This window comes from Mobula birostris, chromosome 30 (genome assembly GCF_030028105.1).
Source record: "Mobula birostris isolate sMobBir1 chromosome 30, sMobBir1.hap1, whole genome shotgun sequence".
Taxonomy (NCBI): Eukaryota; Metazoa; Chordata; class Chondrichthyes; order Myliobatiformes; family Myliobatidae; genus Mobula; species Mobula birostris.
Window position 1 is genome coordinate 6,691,400 of NC_092399.1, and position 21,398 is coordinate 6,712,797.

General features: G+C 44.0%; 1 protein-coding gene across 2 annotated transcripts in view; it reads left to right on the forward strand.

Moving 5' to 3' along the window:
* Window positions 1-21,398, forward strand: part of cnksr1 (connector enhancer of kinase suppressor of Ras 1) — a 137,280-nt gene that overhangs the window by 99,500 nt on the left and 16,382 nt on the right. The window contains exons 13-19 of one of the 2 annotated variants that reach the window (XM_072246994.1): window positions 155-185; window positions 2,556-2,728; window positions 9,752-9,825; window positions 11,763-11,834; window positions 12,338-12,408; window positions 17,798-17,877; window positions 20,531-20,660. In XM_072246994.1, coding sequence (XP_072103095.1) covers window positions 155-185; window positions 2,556-2,728; window positions 9,752-9,825; window positions 11,763-11,834; window positions 12,338-12,408; window positions 17,798-17,877; window positions 20,531-20,660 — 631 coding nt within the window. The remainder of the gene's footprint in view (window positions 1-154; window positions 186-2,555; window positions 2,729-9,751; window positions 9,826-11,762; window positions 11,835-12,337; window positions 12,409-17,797; window positions 17,878-20,530; window positions 20,661-21,398) is intronic. The other variant, XM_072246995.1, reaches the window with a different exon arrangement.

The following is a 21,398-nucleotide window of genomic DNA, read 5'->3' on the forward strand; positions in this document are numbered from 1 at the left end:
CCACATTACTGTATACACCTGAAACTGAGGCAAGGGGTAAAAAAATCCATCAGCTGTACAACTGGGAATGCTAGTGACCCGGTGCAGGACTTTCGAGTTGATATATCACAATCAAGGCTGTTGCAACCGTTTTCATAAATTTAATTTGTTTCAGGTCCAATTACGCAACAGAAGGAAGAAAAAGGGTGAGTAAAAGTTATTTTTTTCCTTCTGAAGCTCTTAACTCCTAGAACTTTAACCCATGTCACTAATTCAGGAAAAAGAGCCCATGAGCCCAGCCACCCTTGACAACACTGTACTTAATTGTAAGGAAACCCAAAATGGTGGATGATGGACTCCCTCTTGTGGTGTTGGCTGTACTGCCTAACCATGCTACAGGCCGTCTCCAGGTAACTACTAGTTCCATTTCTACAGACATCCATAAATCAAAAAATACCCAAAAATTTCTCAATATGGTAACCTCACCTGCACAGTATTGCAACGAATGGCGTCAATAGCACATAAAAATGATAAGAAAGAACAATTACCTGAGACGGAAGGAGAGAGAGGAAAATAGATCCTCCATTGTAGGAATAAATGTTAAATGTGCAAAAGCCTGCAGATACTGGAAATCTGGAGCAACACACACAAAATGCTGGAGGAACTCAGCAGGTCACACAGCGTCTAGGGAAAAGAGTAAGCAGTCAATGTTTCAGGCTGAGACCCTCCAACAGGACTGAGAGGATAGGGGGTCGGGGGAAGATGCCTGAATTAAATGGTGTGGCGAAGGGAAGGAGGACAGGCTGGAAGGTGAGAGGTGAAGCCAGGTGGGTGGGAAAGGTCAAGGGCTGGAGAAGAAAGAGTCTGATAGAAGAGGAGAGTGGACCATAGGAGAAAAGGAGGGAAAAGGGGACTCGGGGAGGTGATAGGCAGGTGAGAAGACGTAAAAGGCCAGAGTGGGGAATAGAGCAAGATTCTTTCTTGTCCACCCCTTGACCTTTCCCACACACCTGGCTTCACCTATCAGCTTCCAGGTAGCCTCCTTCCCCTCCCCCCCACGGTTTAATTCAGGCATCTTCCCCCTTCCTTTCTAGTCCTGATGGAGGGTCTTGGCCCGACACATCGACTGTTCACTCTTTCCCATTGATGCTGCCTGACCTGCTGAGCTCCTCCAGCATTTGATGTGTGTTGCTCGGGAAGAAGCGTATAATTGGGACTTTTGACTTTATTAATACCATGGGAGCTGATTCATTTCTAAAGGTGTCCATGAGTTGGATATTGTTAACCAGGAACAGACAGTACAGCACCGCACACGTCATTGAGAAGACGCAAATTGTGCAGGTTGAGTCAGTGGTAAAGAAAGCAAGTGCAATGTTAGCATTCATTTAGTATATACCTTGGAGAGCATTCAGACAGGCGGGGTGAGAGGCTACTGCACTGGACCAAAAGAAGCTGCAGAGGGTTGTAAATCTAGTCAGCTCCATCTTGGCCACTAGCCTACAAAGTACCCAGGACATCTTCAGGGAGCAGTGTCTCAGAAAGGCAGCTTCCATTGTTAAGGACCCCCAGCACCCAGAACATGCCCTTTTCTCACTGTTACCATCAGGTAGGAGGTACAGAAGCCTGAAGGCACACACTCAGCGATTCAGGAACAGCTTCTTCCCCTCTGCCATCCGATTCCTAAATGGACATTGAACCCGTGAACACTACCTCACTTTATATTAAAAAAGTCTGTTCTTGCACGATTTTTAATCTATTCAATATACATGTATTGTAATTGATTTATTTATCTCTCTTCTATATTATATATCGCATGAACTGCTGCTGCTGGGTTAACAAATTTCACGGCACATGCCGCTGATGATAAACCTGATTCCGACTCTGATCGTGGTACTGATTGAGTAGACTGACATTTCCCATTGTGAACTTGGATGCTGAGGGAAGGAAGATTAGAGAGAGAGCATGGGGGTAGGTTCTGGAGACAGTTATTACGAGAAGCCGACTCTGACTTCAGAAGCATGTAAGACTCTCAGGTGAAATGTAAGAAGGAGACTTCCTGATAATCACTTGCTGATTAATCTCTTTCAACTGATGGATCATTATCGTCCATGCTAAATACAGTTGTAAGGTATATTGAAGGTTGTCAGGGCAAAGATAAGTACATGGATGGCAGAGATGTGGATAGCTGTGGTCCAGGTCGATGGGAGTAGGCAGTTTAAATGGTTCGGCATTGAGTAGATGTTTCTGTGCTGTACTTTTCTATGACTCTAAAAGTGTCCTGGGTGCGAACCCTCAATATCATTGATGAATGGAACCTCAAAAGCATCCTTACAAATGGACTAGTGGAATTCTGGGATGTTGGTGCTAGACCAGGTTTGCAATTGATGGAAAAGGAACACAGAGACAAACCCCTGTTCTTGTCCTCACCAGTTTATCTTCCACGGATTCACCCGTCCTTTATTGTGCCAATAGGAGTGGCTGTCATTCCAGTTCTGGCGGGGTCAGAATTCAGTATGTTGTGTCAGTCTTCTAACAGGAACGTCTCTGATTTTTTTTCTCTCTCTCTATGATCACAGGGGTAGCAACTGCACTGAGCCGTAGACGGATCTCTTGCAGGGACCTTGGTCTGGGCGAATGCTATGGCTGGCTTTGGAAAAAGAAGGAGTACACGAGGTTCATGAGCCAGAAGTGGAAGCGCTGCTGGTTTATCCTGAAGGGCCACACCCTGTACTGGTACAACAGTGAAAACGTGAGTGCCTGAGAGATCAGTTGCTTCTGCAGAACAGACTCCAGTGCTGATTTATGGGTGGCCAAATTTTCTATCTTAAACCAGAACAAACAGTGCCTGATTACAACAGCCAGACATCTGCCTTGCCACATATATGGCCCTTTTACCCAAAGGAAAAAGAACCCTTTATTTAGAAGACACTTCATGGACCTCAGGATATCGCAGAATGTTTAACAGTCAACTGAATCCTTTTGGAAAGTATTTTCAATTTAGATTTTAGATTTAGACATATAGCACTTCTGCTAGATGAGCCAGTGACGCTCAGTTACACCCATGTGACTAATTAGCCTACTAACCCATACATCCTCGGAATGTGGGAGGAAACCAGAGCACCCAGAGGAAACCCACACGGTCTCGGGGAGAGCGTACAAACCCCTTACAGACAGTGGCGGGAATTGAACCCGGGTGGTTAGCACTGTAAAGTGTTGTGCTAACCACGATGCTGTCATTCTGCAGTTGTAAGCAATGAGGCAACCAACTTGCATAAAGTAATATCCTTAAACAGTAACGTAACAATGTCTCAATAAGTTATTCTCATAACAGTGATTGAGTAATAAATACTGGCCCTATTTTTCTTTGAAGCGTTTCTCTTGCCAAACAAAATGCTTCAAAAATAACATCAAAATCAGCCTGAAGAAATTCAGCAGTACATCTTAAAAATCGGAATCTGCTACCTGAGAACGAACTTCGCCATGCCGCAGAGAACAAGCGACAGCTGCAGAAGTTCAAAATTCAAAACATAAATTTATTATGAAAGTACATATATGTCACCATATACAAACCTGAAATTCATTTTCTTGTGGGCATACTCAATAAATCCATAATAGAGTAATAAAATCAATGAAAGTCTGACAACCAGCACGTAAAAGACAACAGGTTGTGCAAGTATAAAAGAAAGAAAAAAAAATAATAAATAAACAATAAATATCAAGAATGTGAGATGAGTCTTTTAAAGTAAGTCCCTAGGCTGTGGGAACAATTCGGTGATGGGGCAAGTGAAGTTGAGTTTGGTTCAAGAGCCTGATGTTTGAAGGGTGGTAACTGTTCCTAAATGGGTGGAGTGAGTGCTGATGCTCCTGCGCTTTCTTCCTGATGGCCGCAGAGAGAAGAGAGCATGTCCTGGCTGGTGGAGTCCCTGATTATTGAGGCCACTTTCCTGCGAGAACACTCCTTGTAGATGTGCTCAATGGTGGGAAGGGCTTTACCTGTGATGGACTGGGCCGTATCCACTACTTTTTGTAGGATTTTCTATTCAAGGGCATCGGTATTTCCATACCAGGCTGTGATGCTGCCAGTCAATATACTCCCCACTACACATTTATAGAAGTTTGTCAAGGTTTTAGATGTCGTGCCGAATCTTCGCAAACTCCCAGGGAAGTAGAGGCGCTGCTTCGTAATTGCACTGACATTCTTGGCCCCGGGCGGATCCTCTATAATGATGACACCAAGGAGTTCAAAGGTGCTGACCTTCTTCACCCAAAGTGTGAAGAAAAGGAGAGACTGAAGAACCAAAGGCCCCAACCACCAACCACACTCTCCACTTACTCGCCCACGCTGCAGCGGAGTATGTGGAACCTGGACCAGCCTCTACAGCCACCTGAGGACCTGCCAATAGACAACTCCTTACCTATTTGTTACCGACATTTTTATGCCATGGACCAAGGGGTCCATGCATCCCAGGCTGGGAACCCTTGCCTTAGGAGGACATCATGCTCAACTCAAGTGATCGTGCTACTGCCACTACTACTGAGGATAATTTTCCTGTTCCTCTTCTTGGGAAATAATGCTGTGGAATCTTTTACATGAACCCGAGGCCCTCTAGTTAATGCTTAATCCAGAAGATATCACTTCAAACAAAAATAACCTTTTTGTAAAGCCTGGCCTAGATGATTTGTGTTTAGATCTCAAAGTCAGCCAACAGTTAAAATCAATTTTCAGTTGCCAGTTCAAGTATAGCATGTGACTCATTCAGGAACTACAATCTGTGCAGAACTTGGACTTCCAACCTCCCACGCATTAATTTCTGCCGAACTTTAAGTGGTTTATTTCTAAGAAAAAAACAGATTGAGTCTGTGCTGCCTAAGTTCAGTATTTATTTCCATATAATTTGACTTGTTATTAAATCCGCATTGCCACAGGGACTCTCTGAGTTGGGGTTTTCAAGTCTAAAGATGTGAATGAAGCTGAATCTTTGAGCCAAGGAGGGCCCTGGGTGAAACTGTATTTACATACAGGGAAGACGATCATCTTTCAGATTATCTCTTGAGCACTGCTTTATAAGTAAGCAAACCTTGTGTAAGAATAAGAAACTGAATCAACAAACTTCAATGAGAAAGCGCAGCAGGCAGAGGCTAAAGGGCAAAGCTCCGGAGATTAGGGCAACAAAGAGCTGGTCACAGGAGGCGGAGGAGCGGCCAGGGGATTGCTCTGAGTCCGTGGACTGGGCCATGTTGAAGGACTCCCCTGGACAGCTGAATGAATGCACCGTGGTCATAGTGGGCTTTATTAAAACAGCTGTACATGAGTGTGTCCACCACAATATCATTCACAGTCTTCTCCAGCCAGAACCCCTGGATGAACCATGAGATCCGCAGACCGCTGAGGGCCAGATCAGGGGCATTCACGTCCAATGACCAAGAAAGTTATAAGAGGTCCAGGTACGATCTCCAGAAAGCCATCTCAGGGATAAAGTGGCAATTCTGGACTAAACTTGAATCAACAAAAAATGCTTGACAGTCCTGTCAAGGCTCGAATACTATCACCTCTTATAAAGTTTAGTCAGGCGACATAGGCTTCACTTCCAGATGAGCTCAATACCTTCTATGCTTGGTTTGACCATCAAAACATGGAGAGACATTGCTCATTTTGCCCCCACAGAACCGTTGGCTCTTTTATACATGTTGAATGGGAATATCCAGGGGTTTTTGTTTTGTGGGGGAAGGTTATCAGTACTCTTACAGAACTAACAGGGGTACAATTACCAATGGTCCCCGCTGTACATCTTCTAAATGATGACTCCCACCTTTCCCTTACGGAAAAAACACGCAAAGTCTGGCTGGCAGGCCTGACTGCAGCTAAGAAGATTGTAGTGCAGCGTTGGAAACCTCCCCATGATATTCCAAATACTCAGTGGCTTCGGAGCTTTCTGGGCATTTCTTACCTGGAACTACCATCAGCAAGAGTAAATGATGCACGACCAAACACAATCATAATGTGGACAAATTTGATACCTAACTTAAAAGATCTTCTGTTAAAATAGGAATTCTCTGTCTGTGTATGCACTACTATTCAGTTGGTTGGCGGAGGGGAGATGGGTGGGGGGAGAGAGGGGTGGAGGAGGGAGGGGTGGGGATGAGGAAGAGGATGAGGGGTGGAGGGGGTATGGTGATGAAGGTTGAGGGGTGGCTGAGTTAAACAGTCAAAATGTAATCGGCAACTGGTTGTATTGAATGTAATTTGTTGGTGTTGCAATAAAAAATTAGTGATTTAAAAAAAAACACATGGAGAGACCATCACAAGGTCCCACAGCCCCCGATGATCCTGTGATTTCAGTCTCTGAGGCCAATGTGTGAGCAACCTTCCGCTGGGTGAACCCACGAAAAGCATCTGGCCCAGTCTGGGTCCCTGGGCAAGGCTTAAGGACCTATGCTGACCACCTGGCTGGCGTGTTCACTGAGATCTTTAACCTCTCACCTCGGCAGTCTGAGGTAGCCACCTGATTCAAGCAGGCTTCAATTATACCGGTGCCTAAGAAGAACGTGGAAACCTGCCTTAGTAGCACTTACATCCACAGTGATGAAGTGCTTTGAGAGGTTGGTGATGAAACACATCAACTTCTGCCTGAGATGCAACTTGGATCCGCTCCAATTTCCCTACCGGAGCGACAGGTCCACAGCAGATGCCATCTCACTGGCTCTTCATACAACCCTGGTACATCTGGACAGCAAGGATGCATACATCAGGATGCTCTTCATTGACTACTGCTCAGCATTCAATACCAACATTTCCTTAAAACTGATCAATAACCTCCAAGACCTGGGCCTCAATACCTCCTTGTGCAATTGGATCCTCACATTCCTCACTTGCAGACCCCGGTCAGTTCAGATTGGCAACAACGTCTCCTCCACAATCTCCATCAGCACAGGCGCACCACAAGGCTGTGTGCTTAGCCCCCTGCTCTGCTGGCGTTACACTTGTGACTGTGAGGCTAAGCGCAGTTCCAATGTCATATTCAAGTTTGTTGAATACACCACTATCGTAGGCCAAATCAAATGTGGTGGTGAATCAGCGTATAGGAGGGAGATTGAAAGTTTGGTTGAGTGGTGCCACAACAACAACCTCTCACTCAGTGTCAGCAAGACCAGGGAGCTGATTATTGACTTCAGGAGGAGGAAACCAGAGGTCTATGAGCTAGTCCTCACTGGAGAATCAGTGGTGGGGAGAATCAGCAACTTTAAATTCCTCGATGTTATTATTTCAGAGGAACTGTTCTGGCCCAGCACGTAAGTGCAATTATGAAGAAAGCACGGCAGCGCCTCCACTTCTTCACAAGTGTGCAAAGATTTGGTATGACATCTAAAACATTGACAAACTTCTATAGATATGTGGTGGAGAGTATATTGACTGGCTGCATCAAAGCCTGGTATGGAAACACTAATGCCCTTGAACAGAAAATCTTACAAAAGGTTGTGGTTGTGGATATGGCCCAGTCCGTCACAAGTAAAGCCCTCCCCACCATTCCACTCATCTACATGAAACACTGTTGTGGGAAAGGAATATCCACCATCAGGGACGCCCCACCACCTGGGACATGCTCTCTTCTCACTGCTGCCATCAGGAAGAAGGTACAGGAGTTTCACGAACAGTTACTACCCCTCAACCATCAGGCTCTTCAACCAAATTCACTCAATTTCACTTGCCTCATCATTGAAATGTTCCCAAAACTAATGGATTTACTTTCATGATCTCCTCACCTCAAATTCTTGATATTTATTGCTTATATATTTATTATTATTTCTTTCTTTTTGTATTTGCACAGTGTATTGTCTTTTGCACGCTGGTTGAACACCCAAGCTGGTGTGGTCTTTCATTGATTCTATTATGGTTATTATTCTATTATGGATTTATTGAGTATGCCCACAAGAAAATGAATTTCAGGGTTGTATATGGTGTCATATATGTACTCTGATAATACATTCATTTCAACTTTGAACTTTTGGACTTTGAATAACTTGACAAATGCAGCTCCCTTATAAATCTGATAATGATCATTGTATTCCTAGAGCCAGGAAAATGGATGGGTAGGAGTGTATGGGCTTGCATGCCCCAAAATTCAAAGTTCAAAAAAATACATATGTCACCATATACCACCCTGAGATTCATTTTCTTGTGGGCATTCGCAGTAAATATCAATGAAAAACTGCACACAGCTAAGATGGACAAACATCTCCATTGTGCAAAAGACAACAAATTGTGCAAATACAAAAAGAAAAAAAAAACAAATGAACAAATAAAATAAATAATATCAAGAACTTAAGTTGTAGAGTCCCATGAAAGTGAGTCCATAGGGTGTGGGATCATTTCAGTGTGGTGGTGAGTGAAGTTATCCATACTGGTTCAGGAGCCTGATGGTTGAGGGTTAATAACTGTTCCTGAACCTGATGGTGCGGGTCCTGAGGCTCCTGTACCTTTCTCCTGATGGCTGCAGGGAGAAGAGAGCATGGCCTGGGTGGTCAGGGTCTTTGATGATGGATGCTGCTTTTCCATGATAGCGCTCCATGTAGATGTGCTCAGTGGTGGAGAGGGCTTTACTGGTGATGGACTGGGCCATGTTCACTGCTTTTCCTTTCAAGGGTACTGGTGTTTCCATACCAGGCCATAATACTCCCAGACCAGTCAGTATACTCTCCACCCCACATCAATAGATGTTTGTCAAAGTTTTAGATGACATGCCAAATCCTTGCAAAGTTCTCAGAAAGTAAGAGTTTTCTGTGCTTTCTTCATAATGGAACTTGCATGCTGGGCCCAGGAAAGAGCCTCTGAAATTATAACACGCAGTAATTTAAAGTTACTGACATTCTCCACCTCTGATTCCCAATGACAACTGGCTAATGGACCTCCAATTTCCTCCTCCTGAAGTCAATAATCACCTCCTTGGTCTAGCTGACATTGAGTGAGAGGTTGTTGTGGCACCACTCAGCCAGATTTTTTGATCTCCCTCCTATATGCTGATTCATCACCACCTTTGATTCAGCCAGTGACAGTGTCAGCAAATTTAAATATGACATTGAAGCTGTACTTGGCCTCCCAGTCATGAGTATAAAGCGATTTAGAGCGGAGAACAAAGCATACAGCCTTATGGTGCACCTGTGCTGATGGCGATTGGGGAGGAGATGTTGTCAATCTGAACTGACAGGGCTCAGCAAGTGAGGAAATCGAGGATCCTGTTGCACAAGGAGGTATTGAAGCCAAGATGTTGTGGCCTATTGATTAATTTTGAGGGGATGATTGTATTGAACCTGGTCCTTTTCCTGCTTTTCAGCTAAGCTGTGTTTTTCACAACATCATTAGATTAATGAGGTCACTTCAGACACTGGCCACACCTAAAGCGAGAACTGCCTCGTACCCTGCTGCTGTTAGTGGCTTGGTGTGTAGTGCCACAGACCTTATTATTACCATATGAGGTTATGTTACTGTTTAAATTTTCCCCTTTATTCATTAACACTTGGTGCATTTGGCTTGGCAGGGGTAAGTGATCAGTCTGACTGTGTCTGTCTTGCAACAAGGTTGAAAAAGTATTCTATGTGGATTAGGAAATGCTTTTTGTTTTGGGAATATGGGAAATGAAAATTTGTGGAGATGTATGTTAAAAGGGAAAGGGGGGGGCTGCTGCCTCAACCTTGGGACTGAAAATGAAGATGATAAACAGAGGTCCCTAAATTTGTGCCTGTATGAATCACTTTATGAATTACTTACTGTTTGTAGGATGAGAAAGCTGAAGGATTGATCAAATTGTCGTCATACTCTGTGGAGGCAGCTGGAGAACACAAGAGGAAATTGTGAGTGTGAACCCCTTTTCCCACAAAATAATTGTTACTCCAAATCCTATTCAGCACAACAAAACACAGATAAAGAACACAACAATAATAATTAAACACAATAAATATAAATATGCAAGTATATGCAAGTACAGTGAGTTGTGGTTTGATGTGCATATTATAAAAATATATTTAAAGTGCTGTGCAGTTTTCAGATCATGTGTGTAAAAAAAAATTCCTGCTCAGAGCAATGGTTGATCTGCATAGCTGTTTAAAGAAAAACAAAATAGGGAACATTGATTGTAAGCTATGGGAAGTCATGCCCAATGGATGAAAACGACACAACTGCAGGGATACTACTTCCCCAGAACGGTTGCAAGCTTGGATCAGCTCTGGGAGGATATTGTTAGTTTGTATTAGTCAGAGCTTATGGAGGACAGGAGAAAGGCAACAAAATCCCCACCAGACATCTCTGAAAAAGACCAAAGGAACAAAACAAAGTCTTCTTCTAAAGTACTAAATTATTCACAATAGTTTGTGCTGAAGTAATCCATTCCCGCTGAGGGATAAGCCCCAGGAAGCTTAGGTGCTGGGCATTCTTCCTTGTTGTTAGCCTGGGATCAATCTAGAGAAGAATTCACCAAATCTGGATAACATCATTAGCACAGACATAGGATGTCTGAATTTTCCTGAAATTGTATGGATTGTAGGATTTGGGTGGAGTTTCTTCCTTGTCTGACTCGTCAAATACTTTGCCCCTGCACACTATAGAAAATAATTTTCAAACTGATAAACAAGTTCTAAGTGTGACATTGAACTGTAAGTCACAGCCAGGTTCAGAGCTCAACATCTGGCTTGTGTTGACTTGGCTGAGCTCAGCTGGCAAGGCAGCTTGGTGTCCAGCTGTGCCTGTTTGCTTTCCAGTTACTCCCTCTTCAACTCCTCTTCATTGTCCTACAAATTAATCCATGAATATAATATAATCAATTTCCTTTTTAATGTCACTATTCACTGCATAAAGAATTTTTCATTACCTCCACTACAATTATATCAAATGTGTCATTAGATCACCTGGGAAGTTTTCCCCATTCTCTCAAGCAAACCCTCATTATTTCAACTCCACTATTAAATCCTACTACTCTACTTGCCTGCAATCCCACCCCAATCCTTGCTGAAGGGTCTCAGCAAGTCGGGCAGCATCTACAGAGGGGAATAAGCAATCGATGTTTCGGCTGAGACTGTGTACCCTTCCAAAGATGCTGCCTGACTTGCTGAGTTCCTCCAGCGTTTTGTGTGTGTTGCTCAAGACTTCCCGCATCTGTAAGATCTCTTGTGTTTATGGTTTGCCACCCCATTCCTCAGCCTTTTCTGCTCTGGGAAGAAATATCCGAGATGAGAAAATTTGCAGATGCTGTAAGTCCAAAGCAACTCGCACAAAATGCTGGTGGAACTCAGCAGGCCAGGCAGCACCTATGGGAAAAAGTAAACAGTCGTCATTTCGAGCTGAGGCTCTTCAAAATCTTGGAAAACTTTTTCTAGTGTGATTTATTTTTGTGTTGAAGTACATTTATTATCAAAGTATGTATACTATATACAACCTTGAGATTCAACTCCTTACAGGCATCCACAAAACAAACCCAAAAGAACCCATTTAAAAACTGTCAAACACCCAATGTGCAGAAAAGAAAACAAATCATGCAAAAATATAAGAAAGCAAATAACATTCTGAAGTGAAATTTATAAGAGTATATAGTATAATCTCTCAGCCTCTCTCAGGTCCGTTATATCTGGATAGGGCATGCTGATAATTATTCAGATATTCTGTGACTACTAAACACAGAAAGCTGCGTCATTTTGCTGAAATGCGCACGAATATCTGGTACCTGTGATAATAAAAGAAGAAATGGACAGTCTGATTTTTCTCGCTAACCATGCCGAATTCTCCTGACCCTCTTTAGCGTGTTCCAGCTTTATCACAGGAAGTTCAAGTCCTTCGTGTTTTCAGCGGAGAACGTAGTTGAAATGAGCAAGTAAGTTATTGCTTGGATATACATCTCACTACAGGCTGTATATGGGTTATTTTACTAAGGTTCTCATGCAATTAGAGTGGTATTACTGTAAGTATTTATGTGCAAAGTTCAAAGTAAATTTTATTATCAAAGTACATATACGTCACCATATACAACCCCAAGATTCATTTTCTTGTAGGCATACTGGGCAAATCTATAGAATGGCAACTATTATAGGATCAATAAAAGATTTTTAAAAATGCTTTCAACACATCGAAAAATAAACCTTCTTCAGTTCTGTCCCAAAAAGTGGTTGAAGCTGTTAGTTACATCCGTTGTGTGTGCAGACTGCCTGGGGGAGCTTTTGTCCCATGATGGGAAGCTGGAGTTATCTCCTCTCAGTCTCTGTATTCCGGGACTTAATGCTGCTGTTATTGCTAATAGACCATAATTTGCGCATGACACATCCACCACTGCCCTTTGTGGTTGAGTGCCAGGCTCCGAAGTTGTTTTTGTTTCTGTAGGTGGATTAACAGCCTCATCGGCGCAATACAAAAATACAAAACCGAGAAGAATCTTGAAAACAAAGAGGAAGGTAAGAGAGCTTCAACTCTACGTAAACACAAAAGTTTACAGGAAGCAAGAGTAAGCCTTTCTTGCACACCCCTCAGGGAAGCATTAGGTACTCCTTCATCTGGAGACACATAAAGATGACAGCCATTGTTCAAAGGACTCATATACATGGATTATTACGTGTCAAGTACTGAAAATATTTTTAAAAGGCTACCGTCTACCGTTGTTTTAAAAATATTTAGAGGTCTAAAATCAGAATTGGATTTATTATCACTGATTTATGATGCAGTACAGAGCAAAGACATAAATTATAATCTATAAATTATATAAAACATTCCATAGCAAGATACTGTTCATGGGTTCATGGACTATTCAGAAATCTGATGGCAGGGTGGAAAAAGCTGTTTGTAAATTGTTGAGTGGGTCTTCAGGCTCCCTGATGGTTGTAACAAGGAGAGAGTATGTCCCGGATGCTGAAGGCCCTTCACGATGGAGGCAGCACCTCTCGAAGGTGGCCTCGGCAGTGGAGAGGGGTGTGCCTGTGACAGACTTGAATTAAGTTGAATTGAATTGACTTTATTTCTTAAATCCTTCACATACATGAGGAGAAAAAATCTTTACGTCTCTATCTAAATGAGCAATGTGCAATCATAGTAACTTATAATAGACATTCAGTGTAATATAGAGTACATTCAAGTCAGCGTGAGTTCATCAGTCTGATGGCCTGGTGGAAGAAGCTGTCCTGGAGCCTGTTGTTCCTGGCTTTTATGCTGTGGTACTGCTTCCCGGATGGAATAGATTGTGGTTGGGATGACTTGGACCCCCAATGATCCTACAGGCCCTTTCTACACAGCTGTCCTTGTAAACGTCCTGAATCCTGGGAAGTTCACAACTACAGATGCGCTGGGCTGTCCGCACCACTCTCTGTAGAGTCCTGTGATTAAGGGAGGTACAGTTCCCATGCCAGGCAGTGATGCAGCCAGTCAGGATGCTCTCAATTGTGCCCCTGTAAAAAGTTCTTAGGATTTGGGGGCCCATAACAAACTTCCTCAACCGTCTGAGGTGAAAGAGGCGCTGATGTGCCTTTTTCACCACACAGCTGGTGTGTACAGACCACGTGAGGTCCTCAGTGATGTGGATGCCGAGGAACTTGAAGCTGTTTACCCTCTCAACCCCAGAACCATTGATGTCAATAGGGGTTAGCCTGTCTCCGTTCCTCCTGTAGTCCAGAACCAGTTCCTTTGTTTTTGCAACATTGAGGGAGGGGTTGTTTTCTTGACACCACTGTGTCAGAGAGATGACTTCTCCCCTGTAGGCCACCTTGTTATTGTTTGAGATTAGGCCAATCAATGTAGTGTCGTCGGCAAATTTAATTAGCAGATTAGAGCTGTGGGTGGCAATACAGTCATGGGTATACAGGGAGTATAGGAGGGGACACAGTACGCAGCTCTGAGGTGCTCCTGTATTGAGAGTCAGAGGGGTGGAGGTGAGGGAGCCCACTCTTACAACCTGCTGGTGATCTGACAGGGAGTCCAGGATCCAGCTGGACTGAGTCTATAATCCTCTACAGTCTATTGCAATCCTGTACATTAGAGGCGCTGTACCAGGCTGTAATGTAATCATCCTGAATCCTCTGCACTATACTTATTGAAATTTAAAAGGGTTTTTGGTGACAAACCAAATCTCCTCAAACTCCTAATGAAGTAGAGCCACTAGCTTACCTTCTTCATGATTGCATGAGTATGTTGGACCCAGGATTGATCCTCTGAGATGTAGCTGCCCAGGAACCTGAAGCTGCTCGCCATTTCCACCACGGACATCCTCAACAAGGACGCGAGTGTGTTCCCCTGAAGCCCACAGTCAGCTCCTTGGTCTTGCTGACTTTGCCGTGACACCAGTCACCCAGCTGATCTCTCTCATTTCTGTCAGCTTCCTCATTGCCGTCTGAGATTCTATCGACAACAATGGTATCATTGGCAAACTTTTGGTTGGTGTTTGAACCCTACTTAACCACATGGTCATGAGTGGTGCTAGAGTGGAGCAGTTGGCTAAGCATGCATCCTTGAGGTGCCTATGCTGATCGTCAGAAAGGAGGAGATGATATTCCTGATCCTCAATAAAGAAACTGAGGAAAGTACAAAGGCCCAAGTATTGAAGCTTGGTTTTTACTACTAAGGGAATTACAGTGTTAAACATTGAGCTGTAATTGCTGAACTGTATGCTAGCCTATGTCTTGTGGTTGTCCAGTCGCCAGTGAGATTTTGTCTGCTATAGACTTGTCGTAGCAGCAGGTTCAGGTCCTTGCTTAAACAGGAGTTAATCCTAGCCATAACTAATCTCTCAAAGCACTGGTATGTGCTACTGGGCAATGGTCATTGAGGCAGCTCACCCTCCTGTTGTTGGGCACCGGAATGATTCCTACCCTGTTGAAGCAGTTGGGAACCTCAGACTGCAAAATTGAGATGTCCTTGAACACTCCAGTCAGTTGGTCAGCACAGGTTTTCGGCACCAAGCACACCTGATACCTTGCGAGGGTCACCTCTTAAAGGATGTTCTGACATTGGCCTCTGAGACAAAGTTCACCTGGTTGTCAGATGCTGTAGGGATTCATACAAGAGTAGTGTTGTTCTCCCTACAAAGCATTCATGAAATGCATTGAGCTCGTTGGGGTGTGAAGCATCACGGCTATTGATGCTATCAGGTTTCGCCTCATCAGAAGCAATGACAAGCAAACCCTGCCACAGCTGTTGGGCATCCAATTCTATCTCAAACTTCCCTCAGAGTTATCTTTCATTCTCACAATGGCCTTCCATAGCTTATACCTGGGTGACTTGTAGGATTGTGGATCATTGGCTGTGAATGCCACAGGTCTAGCCCGCAGCAGACTACAAATCTAGTTCATCCAGGGCTTCTATTTTGGGAATCTTCTTGAAGGTACTCACTCACCCACACATATTAGTGATGGTCAAAGGGTCAAGGCACTGCTGCCGCTATATGAAGACTGGGTTGGACGTTACCTACTCTGGGCACCTTTGGCCTCCAAACCTTAGTAAGGCTGTATCAGTCGTAGAAGGTGTGATCATTCGTTTGTTATGTGCCGTGTCGTATTGTGTGGACGATCATGGTCTTTCTGTGTTCTCGTATGAACTTTTACGTTCATATACACTAGCTGAATCAAAATAAAGTTCGTGTCATCGTCATAATCATCTGTGTCATGTCGTATGACATCATTGTGTGTAGTGCCGTATGATGTGGCCGATTGTGATCTTGACCGTGATTGTTTTTGGCAAATTTTTCTACCAAAGTGTTTTGTTATTACCTTCTGCTGGTCAGTGTCTTCACAAGAAGGGTGAACCCAGCCATTATCGACACTCTTCAGAGATTGTCTGCCTGGTGTCAGTGGTCGCATAACCAGGACCTGTGATACGCACCGGCTGCTCGTACGGCCATCCACCACCGGCTCCCGTGGCTTCACCTGACCCTGACCTGTTGGGGGGGTGGAGGGTGCTAAATAGGTGCTACAAGGGTGACCTGCAGGGTTAGCATAGCGAAGAAGCGCCCTACACCTCCTTTGCTAGAGACATATCTCCACCCGACCACGCTGAATGTGAATATGTTACCTGAACTCCCAAGACTTAAATTTAAGATCAAGATTACTTAAACTTGGTGAAGCATCTCAGCCTGAAGAGTCAACTGTTCACTCTTTTCCATTGATGCTGCCTGGCCTGCTGGGTTCCTCCAGCATTTTGTGTGTGTTGCCTTCCTTAAACTTGTGTTATAGTCCCTGGAATATATCAGGTTTACTGGGTGATTTGATTGAAGTTTTCAAACTATTAAGGAAGAAATGCATACTGGCCAAAAACTGGTTGGGGACCTAAAAGAAAAGCACCAACCCTTTCAAGAATGAAGTTAGCAAACTGTTCTGCATACAAGTGCAAGTAGAAATTTGGAACTCTGTGCCAAAAATAACATGATACAAGGTCATTCATTGATTTTAGATTTGAGGTGAATAAGGTTAAAGATATGAGAGGTTATGGGACGAAGGAGTTCTTGTGAGAAGAATGAAGAGCTGAATGGCATAATCATTTTTCTATGTTCCCATGAATTTATATAGCACCTGTAATACAACAAGTCATAAAGTACAATTGCTTTGTGTTGATGATAGCAGGTCAGTAGAAATATAACCAGCACACAAACAGTGGTGTATATTTTAGAGTGCTTCTCAAAGGGTAGCCAAGGTCTCAATTTATTTTATCATCTAAGGGATTATACCTTTGTCAGTGTGATACTCCTTTAGCTTTATTTGTATGTATTATTTATTTATTTAGTGGTACAATGCAGAGTTCGGCTCTTCGAGCTGTGCTGCCCCTGCGACCATCAACAACCCTGATTTAACCCGAGCCTAACCACACGACAAGTTACAATGACCAGTTATCCTGCCCGGTATGTCTTTGGACTGTGGGAGGAAACCAGACCACCCAGGGGAAACCCACACATTCCACAGGAAGGGCGTACGGTGACTCCGGATTTGAACTCCGAACTCCGATGTCCCGAGCTGTAATTGTGTTGCGCTATCCGCGACGCCCCCATGGCGCCCCAACTGGAGAGGCAGCCTAACCGAATTGCACTTCGAGTTTAACCTCATGATTTTCTATTCTGAAAGTGAGATTTCTTCCACTCTACACCATCTTTGATTGCTGCACTTAAGCAGTGTTATTTATTTATTGGGATACTGTGCAGAATAGGCTCTTCCACCCAGCAACCCCCAATTTAATCCTATCCTAATCATAGGACAATTTAGAATGACCTAATAACCTACCAACTAGTATGTCTTTGGACTGTGGGAGGAAACCAGAGCACCCGGAGGAAACCTGTATGGTTGTGGGTGAACGTACAAACTCCTAATAGGCAGCAGCGGGAATATCTAATGCCATCCACATACACGGATTATTTCCTCATGAAAAATCATTAAATTATCATTTAATTATGAGCGCAAACTCAAGGAAATCTGCAGATGCTGGAAATTCAAGCAACACACACAAAAATGCTGGTGAACGCAGCGGGCCAGGCAGTATCTGTAGAAGAGGTACAGTCAACGTTTTGGGCCAAGACCCTTCATCAGAATCTCAGCCCGAAACGTCGACTGTACCTCTTCCTATAGATGCTGCCTGGCCTGCTGCGTTCACCAGCATTTTTTGTGTGTGTTGATTTAATTATGAGCCTCTCTTTCTGCAATTAGAATGGTTTCCCTTTTCTTGCTGCTATACATGTAGCTGCCACTGGAGAGAGATGTAATACCATTGATACTACGTGCATAGATACTTTGCACCCCATTTTTAATTTTAAAACAATGACGTGCTGCTGTTTAATTTTTGTCTGTTTCTGTTGAACCAAATGCTGTTCCACAATAGACTGCTGGAGTGAGACAGAGACCGAAGAAAGTGATGACTCTCCAGAAGTGCCTTCTGCTTCCAGATTGAAACCCTACGCTGTGAGTATTAACAGAGCTGAATGAAAAGGCTAACACCAAAGGGAAAAGTCAATAAGATTTTCATCTCAAAAATAAAATGAAGAGATTGTATAAGTAGATGTGGTAATACGGCAGTAATTGGTCTGGATGTTGTTCCTCTTCACGACTCGTGGCACATCGGGCAGCAATCTTGCCGTTTCTTTAGCATTTTGTCTGTTTTTTTACGATGTCAGGTTGCTAGCTCGACACTCAATCCAGCGCGGGTGGAAAGCATGTAAGAAACTGGCCAGATTTGAACTCTGGACCACTTGCTTTGACGTCCAGTACTGATACCACCACACCACTAGCCGGCTTTAATTGATGTAGGATGAATGTAAAAGGTGTTGGAAAAAGAGAGCCAGAGAGCTGCAGGTCAGAATATCTGGAGAACTACTAACTTAAGACAATATCAAAGATTCGAGGTACATTTATTATCTGCTGAGGCAGCAGAGAAAGGATCAGCATGGGTGTGGACCAAGTACATCCAGAGGGGCAGATAGTCAGACAGTGTATACATATCTTGCAAACCCTTCAGTAGTTGCATAGACACCTGAAGAGCAGACTATCTGTTGGATGGAAGTGACCAACAACTCTGATAGAGGCAGATGCCGAGTTTTTAAGCTCACCAGTGGGAGGTGGTGCTTTAGCACAGCTGGCCCACCACCTCGAGGGAGTCTTGATCATAAGCGGGCCGAAACTCCTGAAGACAGGTGGCAGATCAACTGATGATCCCACTGGACAGTTGAAATCTTAGTCCACGTGTATTTTTAACTCAAAGTATGTACATATGCAGTTACAACCCTGAGATTCATCTTTCCCACAGACAGCCACGAAACAAAGAAAACCATGGAGCCTGTTCAAAGAAAATCATCAACCCCGCCCCATGCGCAAAAAACAACAAATCACATAAACAGCAACAAAAAAATGAGCAAACGTCACATAATATAAAACACAAAGTCGAAAGAGTCCAGGTGTCACACACAAAATGCTGGAGGAACTCTGCAGGGCCAGGCAGCATCTATGGAAAAAAGTACAGTTGATATTTTGGGCCGAGACCCTTCGGCAGTGTCCTGCTGAAGGGTCTCGGCCCGAAACATCAACTGGACTTTCTTTCCACAGATGCTGCCTGGCCCTGCAGAGTTCCTCCAGCATTTTGTGTGTGTTGCTTGGATTTCCAGCATCTGCAGACTTTCCCTTGTTTGTGATTAGAGTCGAGGCATATTCAGTTCAGCTCAGCGTTTGTTATCTGCAGGCCGCCCCGATTCAAAAGTACAGAGAATTTACTCCTAAATTTCCTTTTCCCATTTAACTTCATCCCTCCTCTCCCGTATTGAGCTTATACGTTTTAGGGGTACTACTCTCAGATACCGACACGCCTTCAAGAGCTCACTGATGTAGCTATGTGACTCTAGATATGCTCAGCCACAGTCTGAACAACCTGACCTTGCCTAATTTCTCCCTCGAGGAATAATTTCATCCTTAGTCACTGGGTGCTAATCTGGAACAGGATCACAACCAAACTGCCCCCCCCCCCTTTGCTTCGGAGATATTTGTTGAAAGATTCAGTAATAAGTTTCTTCAGTCATCTACACCTCATTCACAATAGTAGATCTAAATGACAATTGAGCTTTACTGCACAAGGGTTTGTAGAAATGATGCTCCAATTTTAAGCAAGGATTTCACAGCCAGGGAAGGGGAGAGCCCAAAACTCACCTTGGCTGGGGTTTGCACTGAAACTCCATTACATCGATAAGATGCCTCAGCACCCTGGTAATCATAAAACCGTAAGACACAAAACTGTTGCGAAAGTCTTAGGCACATACTATATATGCTGTATATAGGTAAGGTGTCTGAGACTTTTATGCAGTACTGTACGTGTCAATGTGGAGCAGAGAGCAAGTTTTTAAATCTGGCAGGACCAAAAGATGCTGGGAATGGTGAGGGTGGAACGCCCCAAGAGGGGTGGGGGGATAAGTGGCAGAGAAGGAGTGACAGGACGGGGGAAAGGGTGGTGCGGGTGCCGACACACCCAGCTCTGAGACACCGGGCAAGGCCGTTTGATTCCAAACAATTGGTTTATTGATCACTACAGAATATCTCTCTGGTGTTTCCCTCTCCCCGCCCCTTCCCATTCTCGGTCCACAATAGAGACCCATATCAGAATCAGGTTTATCATCACTCACATATGTCTTGAAATTTGTTTTTTTTTTTGCAGCAGCATTCTGGTGCAATATATAAAATTACTACAGTACTGTGCAAATGTTTTAGGCACCCTAGCTATATATACGTACCTAAGACTTTTGCACAGGACTGTAGGAGCAAAACTAGGTTATTTGGCCTACTAAGTCTGCTCCACCATTCTAACACAGAGTTTTTGAATGTGCTGGGACTTCCTCGAAGCAAGAACTGCTCACTTTGCCCACTCATTTGTAAAGCAAATAGTTTTTGGACAGAGATGAGGAAGGTAGGGTGGTGAGGGAATCCAGGAAGAAAAGGGGGAGGGTGAAAGGAAGGATTTTGTTAAAAATGTTTGACTTGTCAGCAGTAGCATCCACTGCAGACCTGTTCTGCCACAGAAGTACATGATCAGATTGTGATTATGTCCAGTGTGAACCTGACTCCCTGTCCTTTCCAGCAGGCTCAGAGGACCAGAGACATCTCTCCTACACCGCGACGGTCAGCGGGTAACAATGGGCAAAGTGGACGTGGCGGAGATCCTGGCAGTGGGCCATCCAGCCCCAGCAAGGAGAGAGTACGGATTTCAGGTGGGAGCTGTCGTAAAATCTTAACATGATGCTGGCCCTTCAGAAAAATCTTGTCTTCTTAAGATAATCAGCGTAAAATTGTATTAACACTTTCCCCTGCACCTGAGAGATAAGGCTGCTCCTCTCCTGGGTCAGTCTTTGTGCTCTCCTTTCCAAACTGCTGTTGCTAGAAACAAATTTATTTCTATTTCCCATCAATCAGTTCCTTACTGCACACCTTTGTGAAGCTGCTCACGGCAGAAGTCCTGGCCTCTGATTTCCTTTTGTAACAACTTGTTCCAATGTCTGATCAGCAGTGATCCTAAAATATTGGTTGCAGACATTCAATAATGCAATGCGATTGCATTTGAAAGGTAGGTGACCCCCTTGCGCTCTCCCCCACCTCGTGTGCTCCCTTCCCTCGCTCCCCTGCAACCGTAAATGGCCACGTTATCCGAGCAGATACAAATGGAAGTGAACACTGCAATCGTACACAAAAATCCACACATTAAATGAACTCGGTGGTGGGTGGAAGGTTATTGATGAAGTCGCTGAAGCTAGTTTAACTCCTGGCTTTGTTCTGATGTTCTTGGGTGGAGGTAACTAACCTGATACCACACCGATGTACTCTACCAATGGAAAGTGGACGCATCGAGGTCATCATTTATTGCAAAGCCCCCGATTTGTATCAGTAAAATGAAAATAGTTAGTACTTTAGAATCAGAAGCATGAGCACACCACAGGGTTCCTCGAGCCAGG